The sequence below is a fragment of the Arvicola amphibius genome, chromosome 3 (genome assembly GCF_903992535.2).
Source record: "Arvicola amphibius chromosome 3, mArvAmp1.2, whole genome shotgun sequence".
Classification (NCBI taxonomy): Eukaryota; Metazoa; Chordata; class Mammalia; order Rodentia; family Cricetidae; genus Arvicola; species Arvicola amphibius.
Window position 1 is genome coordinate 175070374 of NC_052049.1, and position 18450 is coordinate 175088823.

Below are 18450 nucleotides of genomic sequence, written 5' to 3' on the forward strand. Positions count from 1 at the left end.
TTACCAACTTTGCTATATACTCAACCCAAAATAATGTTTTTCACATTTTGAAAGATTTTTAATTATGTGTTTGCATGTGTGTATGTGAACATGAGTGTGGGTGCTTGAGGAGGCAGAGACATCAGATTCCGTGGAGCTGGAGTTACAGCTGCCTGGTGTGGGTGCTGGGAATCAAACTCTGGTTCTCCTGGAAAAGCAGCAAGTGCTCCTAACTGATAAGCCATCTCTTCAGCCTCACCCTCACCTCGGTTTTTTTTTTTTTTTTTTTTTTTGTTCTTTTCTGTGACAAAGTTTCTCTGTGTAGCTTTGGACCTTGTCCTAGAACTCACTCTGTAGACCAGGCTGGCCAGGACATAAAATGTTATGTCCAGGACAACACAGAGATACCCTGTTTCAAATCAAACAAACAAAAAACAAAAAGAAGTTACCACCAATGTATTACAGCAAGATCTGCATGCCTCTGCCTCCCAAGTGCTGAGATTGAAGGTGTGAGCCACCACTACCCAGCCTGTTTTTGATTTTGTTTGAAATAGGATGTCTGTCATGTAGCCCAGACTGGTATCAAACTCATTAGCTAAGGATAACCTTGAATTCCTGGTCCTCTTAAATTCTGGGATTATTGGTATGTGTTTCATACTTGGCTAAACATAACATTTTGTGTGTGTGTTCACAGATGCATGTGTGGTGAGTTAGCATTTTTATGTGTGTGGTATATACACAAGTATGTGTGCAGGCACAGGCACTTGTGTGCAAGCGCTGAGGCCAAAGGAAGGCGGTGAGTGTTCTGCTTTGAGACAGTCTCCCTGAACTGGAGCCAGGCTGAGGGTCAGCCCAGCAGTCTTCCTCTCTTCTCCCCTCACATTGCTGGGGTTGCACACATATATGATGGTGCCCAGGTTTTTTACATGGGTTCTGGAGATGTGAATTCAGATCCTCATAATTGTAAAGCTCATGCTATTACCCACTGAGAAACCTCTCCAGTCCTAAATGAGTTACTAAAAAGAACAAAGACAGAAACTGGGGGCCCTTTGTCTGGGAATGTTAATTCAGTTTTAAACCCACCTTGCTCCTGCTGGAGGATCATTAGTGTCTCATGACCAGAAGATGGCCTACTTTTTTGTGGGTTTTGTTTGTTTGGTTGGTTTTTGGTTTTTTGAGACAGGGTTTCTCTGCAGCTTTGGAGCCTGTCCTGGAACTAGCTCCTGTAGACCAGGCTGGCCTCAAACTCACAGAGATCCGCCTGCCTCTGCCTCTTGAGTGCTGGGATTAAAGGCGTGTGCCACCACCTCCCAGCTTGTTTTTGTTTTTTAAAAGCAAAGTTAGCCAGGCTGTGGTGGCTCATGCCTTTATCCCAGCACTTGGGAAGCAAAGGCAGGTGAATCTTTGTGTGTTTGAGGCCAGCCTGGGCTACACATGACTTCTAGGACAACACAGAGAAACCCTGTTTCAAATCAAATAAACAAAACACAAAAGAAAGCAAAGTCACCACCAATGTATTACAGCGATAGAGAGCACAGACTTTAGGTTTTAAGTGCAGATTTGAGAGAGAACACTTTGGAAAAGGACATGGGTGCAGGCTTCTCTTCAAGTCACCCAGGAGCACTTCTTCATACTCCCCAGGAAGTGAGCCTGTCTGGAAACCTCATCCCTAGACGGAAAGCACCTGTTGGAGTATATGCATTTCAGCCAAAATGCCAGCCATTCTCATGGGGTAGGGTGTAGGATCAATTTCCTTTGGAGATACTTCCCATTTGAAAATGGAGTGTTTTGCTTCTTGATATTCATGATGGGGGAGATTATTTTATCCCTTTGCACTTTCAGAGGATATGAAGGTCCAACAGGGAAGCCCCTGGAGGCATGTTTGTTGTGAAAGGAGCAAAGCAGATGGCAAGTGACACCCTCCCAGCCTGGGCTGGCTTTTATGATGTCTTTGAAATGCCACCTGTTCCATATATATCTCTTCTTGACAGGAGTGTGGGGGATAGAGTGGGGGTGGGGATTTTGGGACCTCCCCAATGATTTCTCGGTCACAGTTAAGTGGAAGCCAGACAGCGATTGATCAGGGATAATGGCCTGGGTCAGAAGATTTTTAAAAGTTATAACTAAGCTAAGGGCAAGGGAGAGGGCAGCTTTCTGCAGCAGTGGCCATTCGGAAGCCCAGTGGCACTAGTTTTGATACGAAGGATGTGTCTCCCTGCATTTTGTTCACTATGGCCTTTAGAGGCTAGAAGCACAATCCAAGCCCCCCAATCCCCAAACACATAGACTTGTTTCTTTCTTTGACTCCATCCCATTATGTAACCCAGGCTGATCTCAAACTTGCTGTGTAGCCCAATTGGCTCTTGAATGAGTGATCCTCATGCTTTTGCCTCCCAAGTGCTGGGATTACAGGCATGAACCACTATACGAAGTTCTCTCCTGCCTTTTTGTCTTCATATTCTCTCATTTCCTCCTTTCCTCCCTTCTTTTCCTCTTTTTATCAATTGTAGGATAGTACAGGACTTACCATTTCAGCTGTTCAGTAGGCTGAAACAGAAGGGTCACATGTTCAAGGCCAGCTGTGACACAAAGTGAATTCAAGGCCATCCTGGGCAACTTCGTGAGGCCATCTCGAAATAAAAACATAAAAGGCCTGGGACTGTATGTAGCTCAGTAGTGCTTAAGAGTTGTGTGAGGCCCTAACTTCAATTTCCTGTTTAAAAAAGAAACAAAGCAATGCTAGTGATTAGATTACACATTCTGCCAGTGAACCATGCCTCTCTCCACTCCCTTCTCCCAAGTCTGTCTTCACTGAACTCAATATTTAATTAGATTTTTTTACCTTCACTTTCAGATGTAGAAAGCCCAGCCAGGATAAAAAGATCTACAAAGACCATTAGCAGGTTGGTAGCAGAGTAGGGACCTCTTGTCTAGGTGGCCTGAAGAAACTTCTGTGATCTTATCGGGAGTCCTGGGGCTAACTTGACCCAGGCTGCAGGAGGCCTGTCTGTATTTCTGGATCAAGGCCCAAGTACCTGGCCTGTGAGTCAAGCCAAGAGTGACAAGTAGAGTCCTGATAGTCCCTGAAAAGGCCTCAGGGCCTACTGCTCCCTGAGGGCACCCTTTTCTGCTTTCTCTGCTGTGGGGAGTTCTCAAGGCTCTCCTTGGGGCTTGTTTATTGTGCTTCCCAGTGTTTTTCCTTGCCCTAAGGTGTCTCAAAAGCAGACCCCTGGTTACTGCAGACACTGACACTTCCTTGGGACACAGTGTCCCAGCAAAGAATGGGTTGGCTCACAGGTACAGAAACAGGTGGCCTGGGAATTAACTGCTCCCTGGAGCGTGGATGTTTGTTAAAATAGATCAAACCTCCTAGATCAAAGACTGTGGCCTCTTCCTGAAGGCTATGTAGACTGAAGGACAGACGGGTGAGGGCAAAGGGAAGTCCCCAACATCTCTTGCTAATCAGAGGTTCATGAGTGGTAATGCTTGCTTCTAAGATGAAATAGATAAAATTGATAGTCTGTGAGCAGGAGGACGGGGTCAGTGAGGGACTGCATACAGATGTGCTCAGAGAACCAATGGGTTCTGGTGGACAGGTAGGGACCGAGGGGCTTAAAGAAGCTGAGCTGGGGATACAGTGCGCTTAAGAGTGTTGTAAGTATGCCCAAGGCCCTTGGTTCAATCCTCAACCCTGGATAAGCTGAGCATGATGACATGCCTGTAATCCTAACTCTCCAGTGGAGGAGGCAGGAGAATCAACACTTTAAGGTCATCAAATGGCCTCTTGGTCTAGTGAGTGATTTGTTTCCACGGGGGCTGAGTTCTCTTAGAGGGAAATAATTTTAAGTAATAAACCTATTAAGAGTATAGAAAATTCACTATTTTACTAGAAACAGCAGTTGGTACCCTGCCAAAGTTTGCTTTCACTGAGACCCTCCCCTGTTGTGGGGCTAAACAGCATGTGTCCCACCTGTGCAAACTCTGCATCAGCAAATTGTAAACACCTCTGAGAATTAGCATCTTTGCATTCCTGTCTGTCTCTGTGGCTGATGGTCTGGTCTGGGCAAGAGGTTCATTACCTGAGGGTTGTGAGGAAGATAGCAGCTAGGAGGAGGGGCCTCATCCACTGAATTGCTCTTCTGAAGGCTCTTCCCTCCCACTATTGTCACTTGCTCTTAGCAGCTGTTTGTCAGTACTGGCTGTGGTGGGTTTGGTTGCCATGGTAACAGTGGGACAGGCTTGAATGCAGGCAGGACAGATTCAGAACAAAGGTTGAAGATGCAGGGCTCAGGTCCCGGATGTCCTCTTTTGTTACAAGGCCTTTTTAGTTAGTTAGATGGGCATTCATGACAGCCCTCACTACTGTCCTCACTGTTGAAGGGTAGGGAAGTGACAGACCATGCCCTCTGGGGGCAGAGTGGGGAGGGAGGTGGTCAGGTGGGGCTCAAGCTGTTGAATTTCACTGTGAGTCTAGTAGACAGAGACAGATGAGGAATAGCTGCAGGTTTCTAACTTGCTTTTTTCAAGACAGGGTTTCTCTGTAGCTTTGGAGCCTGTCCTGAACTTGCTCTGTTGATCAGTCTGGCCTCGAACTTATGGGGATCTACCTGCCTGTGTCTCCCGAGTGCTGGGACTAAAGGTGTGTGCCACCACTGCCCAGCTAGGTTTCTAACTTCTGTTCACTTCAGCCCTTTGGGTTTCACTGGGCTCTGGGTATTGAATGCAGACCTGGTAGGAAGTACAACCTCTTATTGATATGCATCCTAGCCCCTCTTTAAGACAACTGTTTTCAGATTTATGTGTATGAGTGTTTTGCCTCCATGCATTATGTGCACCATGTGTGTCTGCAGAGGTCTTTGTCCCTGGATCCCCTGGAACTGGAGTTATAAATAGTTGTGAGATACTTTGCTAGTACTTGGAACCCGACTCACAAGAGCAACAAGGGGTTTTAACCATTGAGCCATCTCTCCAGTCCCAGTCTGTGTCCTTTGTCTTTGTTTCTAAGATAAAGATCCCTCTGTGTTGCCTAGGCTGTCCTCAAACTCTGTGCACAAAAGTGATTCTCCTGAGTAGTGGGGACTGCAAGTTATGTGCACTACACCAGGTTAGGATGTCCTCTGAATGCTGTTTGCTGGACAGACGGATGGTTTAGCAGTGCTGCATCTGTGACCAAGTCAGGAAGGCCAGAGGCCAGGAGGGTTTTAGTGTACCAGGAGACCCTGTCCACACCCAGCTCTGTCAACAAGCTTTCTGGTTTGTAATTGGGGTCAGAGTCCTAACTCCTTACCTGCCTGTGCCCCATTTGAAACATGTAAGACTTGATCCTGTGAGAAAACTAGGACTTGGACTTGTGAATTTACCTTTCCCAAAGATTGGCTGGCAGGTTGCTTGGAGGCAATTCTCTAGGTATTATGGCGCAATGGGAGGCACACCCGTGGTTTCTGGTATTAATGGCAAGGTCAGAATCTTGGAAAACTTGTTAGAATCAGTCTGTCTAAGAGCAGAAAAGACATATCTCCACTGCTTGTCTTTCTGCTTGTTTATTTTTTTTTTCTTTTTTTGAGATGGTCTCATGTAACCCAGGCCAGCTTGAACTCACCATGTAACAGAGGCTGGCACCGAACTCTGATCCTGCTACCTTCATCTCCCAAGTACTGGGACTACAAGCATTTACCTGGCACCATGCTTGACTCCAGACTGCCTGTCTTTATGGGGCCTTCGTGCTCTGTGGTTAGAAGCATGGCTTTGCAGGAAAGGATACCTGTTATGAGACTGTGAAGTCAGGAGAGCAGTTTCTGCTTCTGTTGTTGTTGCTGAAATTTATCATTCATTCATTCATTCATTCATTCATTCATACTTCACAAGTATTCAATAAGCACCCAGGCAACACACTGGACACTGTTTCCCTGCCATTTAACATCAAAGACTTCTCTGTCGGGTTAAGGGCCATATTCAGGGATGCACAGATGTTTGTAATCACAGGTTCCCTAGCCAAGGGCCTGGACTGGCCTCTACACTGCATACTTCAGTGAAGTAGACAGCTTAGTTCCTAGCAGCACTGAGGTCTTGGGTTTGTGCCAAGTCTGGATGGGCGGTGCTAGAGAAGATCTTAATTAATACTGAGTAATTACCAGGTGGAGCTTAACCATCTCAAATGCCCATCAGGTTCCCACATCTACAGCTAGTAAGTTGTCGGCTGGTTCTGGCAGGGAGGAGGAGAGCTTTATGCTCACTGCGTCTTTGGCCAGAACTGAATTTGTGGCCGGATTTCCTAGGAAGGATATCTTTTTTTGTTCAAGTTTGGTGACAGGAGAAAGCAAGTTGGGTTATTATAGCCTGGTCCCTCCAATTGACCTCTGCCCTCTTCCCAGAGGCAAAAGGTAACAGTGCCTGTATCTGCTCAGTTTCATCAAATGTGGCCCAGGACCCAGTCCTGAGAGTGAGGACGACCGAGGTGAAGTCTAGACTGAAGAATGGGGTGGAAATGTCCAAGAGGAGGAACAAGGCCAAAGGTCTGTCCTGCCTCCAGGCCTTTTCTCACTCTCCAGGTTAGGCTCTGCCTGAGGCTTCCAAATGACTATCTCTCCGAAACTTTCACTTCCTACAAAACCTTCCCCTTTTGACAGCCTAACACTAGACTCCTTAGGGCCTTGTAATCGGTTGTACTGTTCTACCTGTCAGTCAAGGTGGTCCTGACTTGCCCAGGTCTTTGTTCTTGCTGTACTGTGTTATTAGACGACTCTCCTCTGGGCGAGTTCCTGTTTTGGGGGTTAGCATTAATGTCATAATGTCCTTAGTAGAGTGAACCCTCTGGTCCTCCACTAGAGCAGGAATCAAGGTGAGGTGGTCCTGTGTCACATCAGTGTCCCTGGCCCTCGGTTAAGAGGCTCTCAGTCTGTTCTGAAAGCATAAGTGAAAGGTCTTTGTGACCAGGCGAGACGCACCAACCAGCCTGCCTCGCGGCTGGGTCACTCTTTCCTCATCTCCGGGGCCTCCCACACCTTGACCATGGACTGCTCCGAGAGCGGGCGGCCCAGCGGCGCACGCGCACTGTGTGCCAGCTCTCGGCGGGGACGCGCACGCCCGCGGCCGCGTGCGTCACAACCCGGGCGCCTGCCGCGCCCGTCCAGCTCGCCAGCCCGTCGGTCCCCGCGGCGGCGGCGGCGGCGGCGGCGGCGGCGGCGGCTGCGGCCGGGTGACAGCACCAGCGGCGCCAGGCTGGCTTGGTAGCAGAAGGGTCGCGCGGCCCGCACAACAAACGCAGACCCGGCCGAAACAAGGCGCGACGCGAGGAAGGCCGAGGCGGGCCGCGCGGGAGACCGCGGGCGCCGAGTGACAGGCCGGCGTGAGGGAGTGCGCAGGTTGCGGCCGCCGGCGGCCCCGACCCGCCGGTCCCCTCGGCCGTCGCCGGCATGAGCCACATCCAGATCCCGCCGGGGCTCACGGAGCTGCTGCAGGGCTACACCGTGGAGGTGCTGCGGAGGCAGCCGCCCGACCTCGTCGACTTCGCGGTGGAGTACTTCACACGCCTGCGCGAGGCCCGCGCCCAGGATTCAGACACGCTCATCGCCACCCCGACGACCTTTCATGAGCAGGAGTCCCGCGCGGTCGCCTTCGTCGAGGAGGACGGGGAGAGTGACACCGACTCGGACGATCTGAACCTGGAAGGTAGGCGGGCGGGGCACGGCCGAGGTGCGAGGTGGGCACCGAGCGAAGGGTCTAGGGAGGGTCCCCGCGGGCCGACCAGCGGGGCTGAGGGCCCGACGCCTGGCCTTGCCCTGGGCCGGGACCCGAGAGCTCTCCAGCCGAGCTGCTTGGGTTTCCCCGCGTGTGCCGATTCCAAATTGAGCTCCGCGGTTCTCCGAGCCGGAACGTTCACAGAGAGTGATTTGTCAGATTCAGCCTTGAATGAAGCGTGCGCGTTCTTTGGTCCGCGTGGTGGCGCGGAGCTTAAGTCGGTCCCGCCAGAAGCTGCTTTGCCTTTGCTTTAGATCCCATAGCCTGCTTCCTATCCGAAGGCTACCTCTTCCGCACTCGGCAGCTCGTCCTGAAGAAGAGGATGGTAACTTGATTTGCAGATTTCGGTCCTGGAAGAGTTACGGCTGAAAACTATTTTTTTTTTTTTTTGAGACTAGGTCATTAGCCTGGATTAAACAGGAATTCATTAGGTAGTTCAAGCTGCCCTTGAACTTGTAAAGAACTTCCTGCCTTTGCCTCAATGAAAACCTCTCATGCAAAAAAAGATGAACTGAACCACTCCTTGAATGCTGTCACTCACATTCAACAGTTGAGCCTCCTCCCCCAATGCTGATTGATACAGTTCAACAGTTATCACTGTTTTCCCCCTTTTCCTCTTTCCCTTTGTTTAAGTTTTTAAAGGAAATTTCAGTTAGGTCATTCCATCCCTGATCGGTTCGTTATGTATTTATTTTTCTTAAAATGTGATTGCTTAAAAATGTAAAGATTTAGATTTTAAAATTTCCCTATGGGTTAAAAGAATTGAATTAAATGGGTGAACAGAATCAATACTTCGTGTTGGCTGCAGGAAAATATACAAGTAGCATTCTGTTCATTTAGTTTAAGTAAGGATGTCAAGGGCAATTTCATTTTCTTGGTTGCTTTCCCTAACGCTTTACTAACTTAATAGAGTTAGCTTGCTTTTTATTTTTTTTTATTTTAATTACTCTTTTTCTTAGACAAAGACTCACTATGTAGCCTTGGATGACTGCAACTAATTATACCAAGTTGGCCTTTACCTCATGAAATCTGCCTGCCTGTGCCTCCTGAGTAGTGCTGGGATTAAAAATGCATCTCGGCCAGACGGTGGTGGCCGCTGGCCTTTACTGTCAGCACTCGGGAGGCAGAGGCAGGTGAGTTCGAGGCCAGCCTGGTCTACAAGAGCTTGTTCCAGGACAGGGTCCAATGCTACAGAGAAAACCTGTCACCAAAACAAAACAAAAAAACCAAAAAGAAAAAAATATGTATCACAATGGTCAGCACCTGCAGGTTTATTTTGATTATGTATTAGTATGTGTGCCACATGTGTATAGCTGCTGTATTTGGGTGCTCCCAGAGGTCAGAAGAGGACAGCAGATCCCCTGGAGCTGGAGTTACAGGCAGTTGTGAGCTGTCTGATGTGGGTGAACAAACGCACTCAGGTCCTTTGCGAGAGGAGCAAGCACCCTTGACCACCAAGGCAGTTCCCAACCACCTGCCTCCTTTTGAACAAAACAAACATGTTGAGAGACTGTTTTGAGTTTAATTGTTAAATCACATTAGAAAATACAAACTAACTGGGTGGTGATGGCACACACCTTTAATCCCAGCAGGCAGAGATAGGCCGATCTCTGAGTTCTATGACAGCCAGGGCTATCTAGAGAAGCCTTGTTGGGGGGAGGGGGAGGAGAAAGAAAAAAGAAAATTTCTAACTAGTTTTGAGTGGTCTAGCTAAATGTTCAAGTAACAACAGGTAGGGAAGTGGTCATTGCTGTAGGAGCTATTGCAGTAGAGTTAAACAAAATGCAACAAAAGTAGAACATCTTTACATTGTTAAGTGTTCCAGAACATAAACAAAAGTAACATATCTTTACATTGTTAAACAAATGTTACAGAACATAAACAAAAGTAACACACCTTAAAATAATATTCCACAACAGGCGAACCCCCCTCCTTGATTGTCCATGTGCTTGACCTCTGCATACTGTGCCACATTGTATGATTGGTGGGTCACTTAGGTGTTTCTGCTTTGTAAGTAGATTGAATGTGGCTGCTCTAAACTCTGGGCAGGTTTGCCTTGTGGCTGGATAGTTTCATGTCTCTTGAGTGTATAACCAGAAATACCAAGCCCTTTCTCCTTTTTTTTTTCAGATAGGGTTTGGCAACTGAGCTCAGACCTGAACTTTTGTCCTCCTGCCTCAGCCTACCCAGTGCTGAGATTGAAGACTTGTTCCACCACTCTAGGCCTAGGCTCCTTTTTTTTTTTCTTTAAGCAAGTTATAGGAATAAATTTATATAATTAATTTTGGTTTTTTTTTTTTTTTTTTTTTTTTGAGACATGGTTTCTCTGTGTAGCTTTGGAGGCTGTCCTAGAACTCACTTTGTAGATCAGGCTGGCTTTGAACTCACAGAGATCCACCTGCCTCTGCCTCCTGAGTGTTGGGATTAAAGGCATTTGCTACAACCACCTGCCCTGAAAATATTTATTAAGGAAAAATGAAAAAGAACTCCTTTGAATGTAAAAGACAAAGACTTCAATGGGGAAATAACCCCAAACTATTTTTTTCTTTTTCTTTTTTTTTTTTTTCCTGCTGAGATAGGTCTCACTGTGTAGCCTTGGCTGGCCTGGAACATGCTATGTAGACCAGGCTGTCCATGAACTCACTGAGGTATTTAATTTTGGGGTTAAAAGCCAGGCATGGTGACACATGCCTTATAATACTAGCACAAGTAGAGGCAGGTGGATTTTGGTGAGTTTGAGGCAAGCCTGGTTTATAGAGTGAGTTCCAGGACAGCCTGGGCTGTGTAGAGATTGTCTCAAAAAGAACAACAACAGATTAAATTTTAAAAAAGATTAAATTTAGCCGGGCGGTGGTGGCGCACGCCTTTAATCCCAGCACTCGGGAGGCAGAGGCAGGCGGATCTCTGTGAGTTCGAGACCAGCCTGGTCTACAAGAGCTAGTTCCAGGACAGGCTCCAAAGCCACAGAGAAACCCTGTCTCGAAAAACCAAAAAAAAAAAAAAAAAAAAAAAAAAAAAAAAAAAAAAAGAAAGATTAAATTTGGGGGGTAATAGGAATTGTTTAAATACAGTGGTTACAGTCCTCTATCAGATGTATAATTTTATACACTTTCTCCTAGTCAGTGGGGCTATCTCCCCTTTAACGGTAGGGCATAAACCCAAAATGTTCTAAGTGCCAGGTGCAGAGGCTGTAGCACTGCAATGTCTGCAGCTCCTGAGACTGTGGAGGCCAGGGGAGGCCTGTGGAAGCAGGTTCTTGCTTCCCTCAGGTGGTCAGCCTTGGCAGAAAGTGAGTTCCCCACTGAATGGACATTTTGATAGCTCTTATTCCATTGTTGTTTTTTTAGTGATTTATTTTTATTCTATGTTCATTGGTGTTTTGCCTGCATGTCTGTCTGTGAGGGTGTCAAATCCCCTGGAACTGGAGTTACAGACAGTTGTGAGCTGACGTGTGGGTGCTGGGAATTGAACATGGGTTCTCTGGAAGAGTAGCCAGTGCTCTTAACTACTAAGCCATCTCTCCAATCCCCTCATTCATTTACTTTTAATGTATGTATATATGTGTTCACGTGTATGTGCATGTGTATGCTATGGCTGGCCTGTGGAGGTCAGGGGACAACTTTTTGAAGTCAATTCTCTCTTCCCACCACATGGATCTAGTGGGTTGAGCTTGGGTCCTCAGGTTTGGTCAAAAGTGCAGAGAAGCCAACAATGATGATGAACACTTGTAATCCCAGCACTCAAGACAAGATTGTGAGCGCACTGTCAACCTGGCTACATAGGTAGACTCTTTAAAAAAAAAAAAACCTCAAGGAATAGGATATCTTTGGGTTTTTTTTGTTTTGTTTTGTTTTTCAAGAAGGGTTTTTCTGTTTCTCTGTAGCTTTGGAGCCTGTCCTGGAACTAGCTCTTTTTTTTTTTTTTTTTTTTTTTTAGATTTATTTATTAAGTATACAACATTCTGCCTCCATGTATGCCCACACAGCAGAAGAGGGCACCAGATCTCATTACAGATGGTTGTGAGCCACCATGTGGTTGCTGAGAATTGAACTCTGGACCTCTGGAAGAGCAGTCAGTGCTCTTAACCACTGAGCCATCTCTCCAGCCCTGGAACTAGCTCTTGTAGACTAGGCTGGCCTCGAACTCAGAGATTCGCCTGCCTCTACTGGGATTAAAGTCATGTGCCTCTACTGCCAGGCTACCTCCTCCCTCATTTTATTTTTTGAGGGTCTCCTGTGAGCCCTGGCTGGCCTTGAACTTGAAGATGACCTTGAAGTTGGGACCCTCCTGCCCCTACTTCCTGAGTGCTTTGCTAATAGGTGTGATCCACTGCACCTGGTTTTCCACTTTTTTGTTTAGTGGATTTTTGGGGGGCTTCAGGTTTGTTGACTTCCATGACCATTAATAAATATGTGATTTGTCTTGCTGTTTCCAAACCAAGTGTTTAATGCTTAGTGTCTCTGCTTACAAAACAGATATTACCTGCTTGGCAATGTTCCAAGGTTCTTCTCTTTAGATCTCCAGTTGATTGAGTTTGGTTAACTTCAGTGCACATGAGATTTTAAAAGGGGCTTGTAGGCCAGATGTGGTAATGCATGCTTGTAATTGCGGTCTGTGGGAGGCAGAAACAAAGATTTCATAAATTTGAGGACAGTTAGGTCTACATAGCAAGTCTAGGGCCATCTGAGGCTGCATAATAAGACCCTGTCCCAAAAGAGAAAGAGGGGGGATGGAATTTAGTAAAATGAATGAATATTACTAGTCTTTTTTTAAAGGATTTATTTTTATTGTTTTAAATTATGTTCCTGTGTGTATCTGTGTGTGATGATATGCACATGAGTGCAGATGCCCACAGAGGCCAGAGGCATTGGATCTCCCTGAAGCTGGAGTTGTACTTGCTTGAGTCCCCTGATGTGGGTGGGTGCTAGGAACTGAACTCCTCTACAAGAGTGGAGCATGCTCTCAACTGCTGAGCATCTCTCCAGCTCGGTCTTGGCTGTCTTTGTAAAGATCTCTGGGATCTCCTTATGTTGTCCAGGCTGGCTGAAAGAAAGCTCTAGAACTTAATGCATCTTCCTGCCTCAGCCGCCTTAGCTGAACCTCCCATCTCCAGTTCTCTCTTTCTCTCCCTTCTTCCTCCCCTCCCTCCCTCCCTGTCTTTCCTTCCTTCATTCTTTCCTTCCTTCCTTTTTTTTAAAGATTTATTTATTTATGTATACAACATTCTGCCTCCATGTATGCCCACATGCCAGAAGAGGGCGCCAGATCTCATTACAGATTGTTGTGAGCCACCATGTGGTTGCTGGGAATCGAACTCAGGACCTCTGGAAGAGCAGCCAGTGCTCTTAACCTCTGAGCCATCTCTCCAGCCCCCTTTTTTCTTTTTTTTTTCTAAGACATTGTTTCTCTGTGTAGCTTTGGCTGTCCTGAAAGTCATTCTGTAGACCAGGCTGGTCTTGAACTTACAGAAAGCTGCCTGTCTCTGCCTCCCGAGTGCTTGGACTAAAGGTGTGTGCCACCACCGCCCAGCCCCTTTAGTTTTCTTAACGATTTTCTTTGATGTGTGTGAGTGTGTGTGTGTGTGTGTAAGAGAGAGGTCAACCTCTTGTCATTTCTTAGGAGCTGTCCACTGTGGGTTTTTCTTTCTTTCTTTTTTATTTTTATTTATTTATTCATATTTTTTAAAGATTTATTTATTTATTATGTATACAACATTCTGCCTCGAAGTATGCCCGCACGCCAGAGGAGGACACCAGATCTCAGTACAGATGGTTGTGAGCCACCTTATGGTTGCTGGGAATCGAACTCAGGACCTCTGGAAGAGCAGCCAGTGCTCTTAACCTCTGAGCCATCTCTCTAGCCCCATTTATTCATATTTTTGATACAAGACTGCTTACTAGCCTAGAGCTCACATAGGGTAGGGTATTTTGTGAGACCAGCAAGCTCCAGAGAACCATCACACACACACACACACACACACACACACACACACACACACACACACACAAGTTTTCTTTCAAAGAGAATTCTTCCAGCACTTGAAATTCAGGATTTTCTTCATTTCATGGTTACGGATGTGCTCGGTGGTCTTGAGCTCTTGGATCCTATCTGTGTTTTATGTTATAATGATTACTCAGGTCAAGGACTTGTCCCCAGAAAAATCAACTATATGAGAGTTGATATTTTAACCTTACCACCACCGTTGCATCCCTCCTCCTCCTCCTCCTCTTCTTCTCTCTTCTTCTTCTTCTTCCTCCTCCTCCTCCTCCTTCTCCTCTTCCTCCTCCTCTTCCTACTCCTCCTCCTTCTTTTTCTTTTTTTGTTTTTCTTTTTTTATATTTTTATGGTTTTATTTAACCTTATTTTATGTGCATTGGTGTGAAGGTGTCAGATCCCCTGCAACTGGATCTTCAGACAGTTGTGAGCTGCCATATGGGTGCTGGGAATTGAACCCGGGTCCTCTGGACGAGCAGTCAGTGCTCTTAACCACTGAGCCATCTCTCCAGCCCCTGTTTTTGTTTTTCAAGACAGGGTTTCTCTGTAAATTTTTGGAGCCTGACCTGGAACTCGCTCTGTAGACCAGGCTAGCCTCGAACTCACAGAGATCTTCCTGCCTTTGTCTCCCTGAGTGCTGGGATTAGAGATATGCGCCACCAGCACCTTGCCCCCCCCCCCTATTTTTGAGCATCTATATCTAGTTCAGACTGCCCTGGAATGAGCTCAGTATGTAACTCAGATTGGCTCAAACTCATGACCTCCCTGTTTTAGCTTACATACTGGAATAGCAAATGTGCGCTAACAAGCCTAGGTTAGGTAGTCTAATGCTGGGTAGAACAAAGGAGTTGGAGTCCGTTATTAACAACCCAGTAAGAACACACTGTTGTGCTGGGAGGGTGATGTGCCCTGATTCTGGGCAGAAAAGGTATAGAACTTGTGTTTGAGACCTTCCCACTTCTAGTATTTGTCTCTTCATTTGGCTAGTCTTGACCTGGATTCTTTTTTTTTTTTTTTTTTTCTGGTTTTTCGAGACAGGGTTTCTTTGTAGCTTTGGAGCCTGTCCTGGAACTAGCTCTTGTAGACCAGTCTGGCCTGGAACTCACAGAGATCCACCTGGATTCTTTGTTAAAAGAATATAAAGCATCCTAATTATAAAGTTAGCATTATTCTTTGTGTTTTTGTGACTATCAGTCAGCCCTTGAGGGATCCTGGAAACCCCTGAGTTTACATCTAGTTGAACCAAATTTTCAGTGACCTGGCGACCACCAGGGTGCCACAGTAGTCATCTGAAGTAAGGACAGTCTTATTGTGGGCCAGTCTGTAGACAGAAAACTACTTAAGGGAGAAAGGGTCTATGTCAGCTCACAGTCTGAGGGTGCAGTCCATCATAATGAAGGCAGGGGTCACAATTGAGTGCACAGTCAGGAAGCAGGGATAGAGGAGTGCTAGTGTTCATTTGGTTCTCTCCTTTTCCTTTCCTTATTCACTTGGAAACCCTAGTCTGTTTATTCTGTGCCTCTATGTAGAGTAAGTCCCCTCTCCTTTGTAAACCTTCCCTCCTTAGTTAAACCCCTCTGGAAAAGACATGCCCAGAGTTGTCTTTTCCATCATTTCAATCCAGTCAAGTTGACACTGAAGATTCACCATCATGATACCTTTGAGGTTAATGCTAACACTGGTTTGGATTATATTGAGGGATACTGTGGTTGTTTTTTTCAGTGCTGGGTATTGAACTCAGGGCCTCAAACATGCCAGCCAATGCCATATCACCAAATTATATTCCCAGCCCCTAGTTTGTGTGTATGTTCTATAATAGCTTATGTGTATGAGTGGTTAGCCTGTTTGTGTCTATGTACAACAATTCCTGCAGTACGCAAGGAGGCCAAAACGCATCAGAACCTCTGAAACTGAAGTTAGAGTTGTGAGCTGCCACGTGGCTGTTGAGAATCAAATCTGTGTTCTGCAAGAGCAACACGTGCTCTTAACTACTGACCCATCTCTCCAATGCCTATAATAATTCTTAAATTGGAGACCAGATATAAGCTAAGAGGATACCAGAGTAGTGTTCATAGCCTTTGATCCATTCTAGTCGAAGTAACATGAATTTATTCATTCATTCACACATTCGTTGGGGAGGGTCATTGTTTGTTTTGTTTGAAACCTGAATCTCATGTATCCTAGGTTGGCACTGATCTTCCTGCTTCTGCTCCCGGGCACTGGGGTTATACTGGGCATGTGCTACTTCATAGCCATTTAGTTTTAGTTTTTATTTTTTGTTTTTTAGTATGTGTGTGTGTGCATTTTCGTTTTTGAGATAAAATCTATTAATTTAGCAATACAAAGCTCCAGTTAATACCAATAGCTCTGGCCATCCTGGAACTTTCTATGTAGACCAGGCTGGCTTCAAACTCACAAGAGATTCACCTGCTTCTCCCTCCTTAGAGCTGGGATTGAAAGTGCATGCCACCATGTGTAGCTCTGTTCAGGGTTTTACATTTTTTTAAAAAAGAATTTATTTATTCATTATGTATACAGTGTTCTGCAGGCCAGAAGAGGTCTCCAGATCTTACTACAGAGGGTTGTGAGCCACCATGTGATTGCTGGGAATTGAACTCAGGACCTCTGGAATAGCAGGCAGTGTTCTCAACCCCTGAGCCATCTCTCCAGCCCTTTAATTTTTTTTAATACCTGCTGAACCATCTTACTGGCACTCCACTTTTTAAAATTACATGTCTGGTTGATATTGAATAGAGATGATATGGGGCAAAATACCAGTTCTCTGAAAATCTCTTTCTTTGACATTAGTGGAGTGTTCTGTTAGCTCTTTTTATATTCCAGTAAGTTATTTTTGTTCATCCAAAAATTCTTATATATCATGTTCACTTGTCATTTATCATTGTAAAAGAAAGGAAAAATTTGTGCCTTTTTTTGCACATAGCTGTTACATGTAGGGCAATGGGTTCTGAGTTAGGGTAAATTACTATAAAAATGAACCCATGTTTTCCCTTCCAGGCAAACCTCTTTATATAAACTTCTCCTTTAAAATTTTTTTTTAAAGTACAGTTGCTTATTTTTTTTAAACTTTGTTACTTGGCTATCTCCTTCCACAAGTAAAGGGATACAAAAAAGTTATGATGGTCAGTATTTGTTACAAAACAATCAAAAAACCGTGAGTGCCCCATACACTTTGCTGGTTCACTTGCAGAGTAACGTCCAAACCAGTGCTTTGGCGCTGTTGCCTAGGTGATGGCCCAGGCTCCCTTGTTTGTCCTCATATCCGGTCAGAAATGGATTTACCTGAGGGTTGTGAAGAGGGAATGGTTACCATTTCCCCAGGGAAAGGGCTTGGTCCTGGTGTAGAGATGGGTGCTGGTGATGAACTCGGATCTTTTAGACCCTCCATTGTGATGCAGCTTCAGGAAAACGTTGAGCACATCCACTCCCACCCCACTCGGCACCGTGATGTAGGTGAGGACTCTGAACAGGCAGGCTGTGGGCGCCATTCACATGGACCTCTCCACCGTGGGCGGAACTGGCCTAACAGCCCGGAAATCTGGGGTGCAAATACTGCAACCACCATCTTGGACCCAGGCCTTTGGGTTCTCTCTCTCTCTCTCTCTCTCTCTCTCTTTCTCTCTTTCTTTCTTTTTTAATTTTATTTTTATTTTATGTGCATTGGTGTGGACGTGTCAGATCCCCTGCAACTGGATCTTCAGACAGTTGTGAGCTGCCATGTGGGTGCTGGGAATTGAACCCGGGTCTTCTGGAAGAACAGCCAGTACTCTTAACCACTGAGCTATCTCTCCAGCCCCTTTTTCTTTCTTTCTTTCTTTCTTTCTTTCTTTCTTTCTTTCTTTCTTTCTTTCTTTCTCTCTTTCTTTCTTTCTTTTTAATGAGACAGGGTCTCTTGTGGCCCATTTATGAAGAGTACAGTGTTTCATAGATGAGGGGTTAGCTTGCCTACCTGAAACTATGAGTTCCATGCCTCGCATCCCTCTTTCCCTCCTTTCCTTCCTCCCTCCCTCCCCCCTTCTACACAGTGTCCAAAAAGCTTCAGCATTCAGAAGTGCTCATTTTTTATTTTTTTTGCGTCACAAAGCCCCAATTATTGCCATCCTCACTTCTCCAAGTGTGTTTGAGAAGGAAAGAATCAGCAAAAGACTTGATTTAGGAGGGCAGGGGAGAGGACAGTGTTTTTATGTCATACGATAGCAATCTCAGAGTCATAATTTTAACAGTGGGATTAAAACACAGTTTAAACCTGGCAGCAGTGGCACACTCCTTTCATCCCAGCTCTTGGGAGGCAGGTGGATCTCTGTGAATTTGAAGCCATCCTGATCTACAGAATGAGTTCCAGGATAGGCAAGTCTATATAGAGAAAATGTCTGGAAAAAAAAAAAAAAAAAAAAAAAAAACCACAGGCTTGAGCGCTGGCAATACTTTTTTTGTTTTTTGAGACAGGGTTTCTCTGTGTAACAGCCCTAGCTGTCCTGGAACTAGTTCTGTATACCAGGCCGACCTTGAACTCAGAGATCCGCCTACCTCTGCCTCCCAAATGTTGGGATTAAAGGCATGCTCCATCACCATCTGGCTTCAGCATAATACTTTACTGATTAATTTCATTAGGCCCGGCTTTTTTTCTGTTTTCTTGGAGATAGAGTTTTAAAATTATATAGCCCTGACTGGTCTAAAGTGGCTATGTAGACCAGTCTGACCTCAAGCTCCTCCAGCCTGTTC

The 18450-nt window shown here is 45.7% G+C and overlaps 1 protein-coding gene across 1 annotated transcript in view; it reads left to right on the forward strand.

Annotated features, from left to right (window-relative positions):
- The first annotated feature begins 7152 nt into the window (after positions 1-7152).
- Positions 7153-18450, forward strand: part of Prkar2a (protein kinase cAMP-dependent type II regulatory subunit alpha) — a 63761-nt gene continuing 52463 nt past the window's right edge. Inside the window, exon 1 of the mRNA XM_038323526.1 lies at positions 7153-7647. Within this exon, the coding sequence (XP_038179454.1) occupies positions 7392-7647 (256 nt within the window). The 5' untranslated portion in view covers positions 7153-7391. The remainder of the gene's footprint in view (positions 7648-18450) is intronic.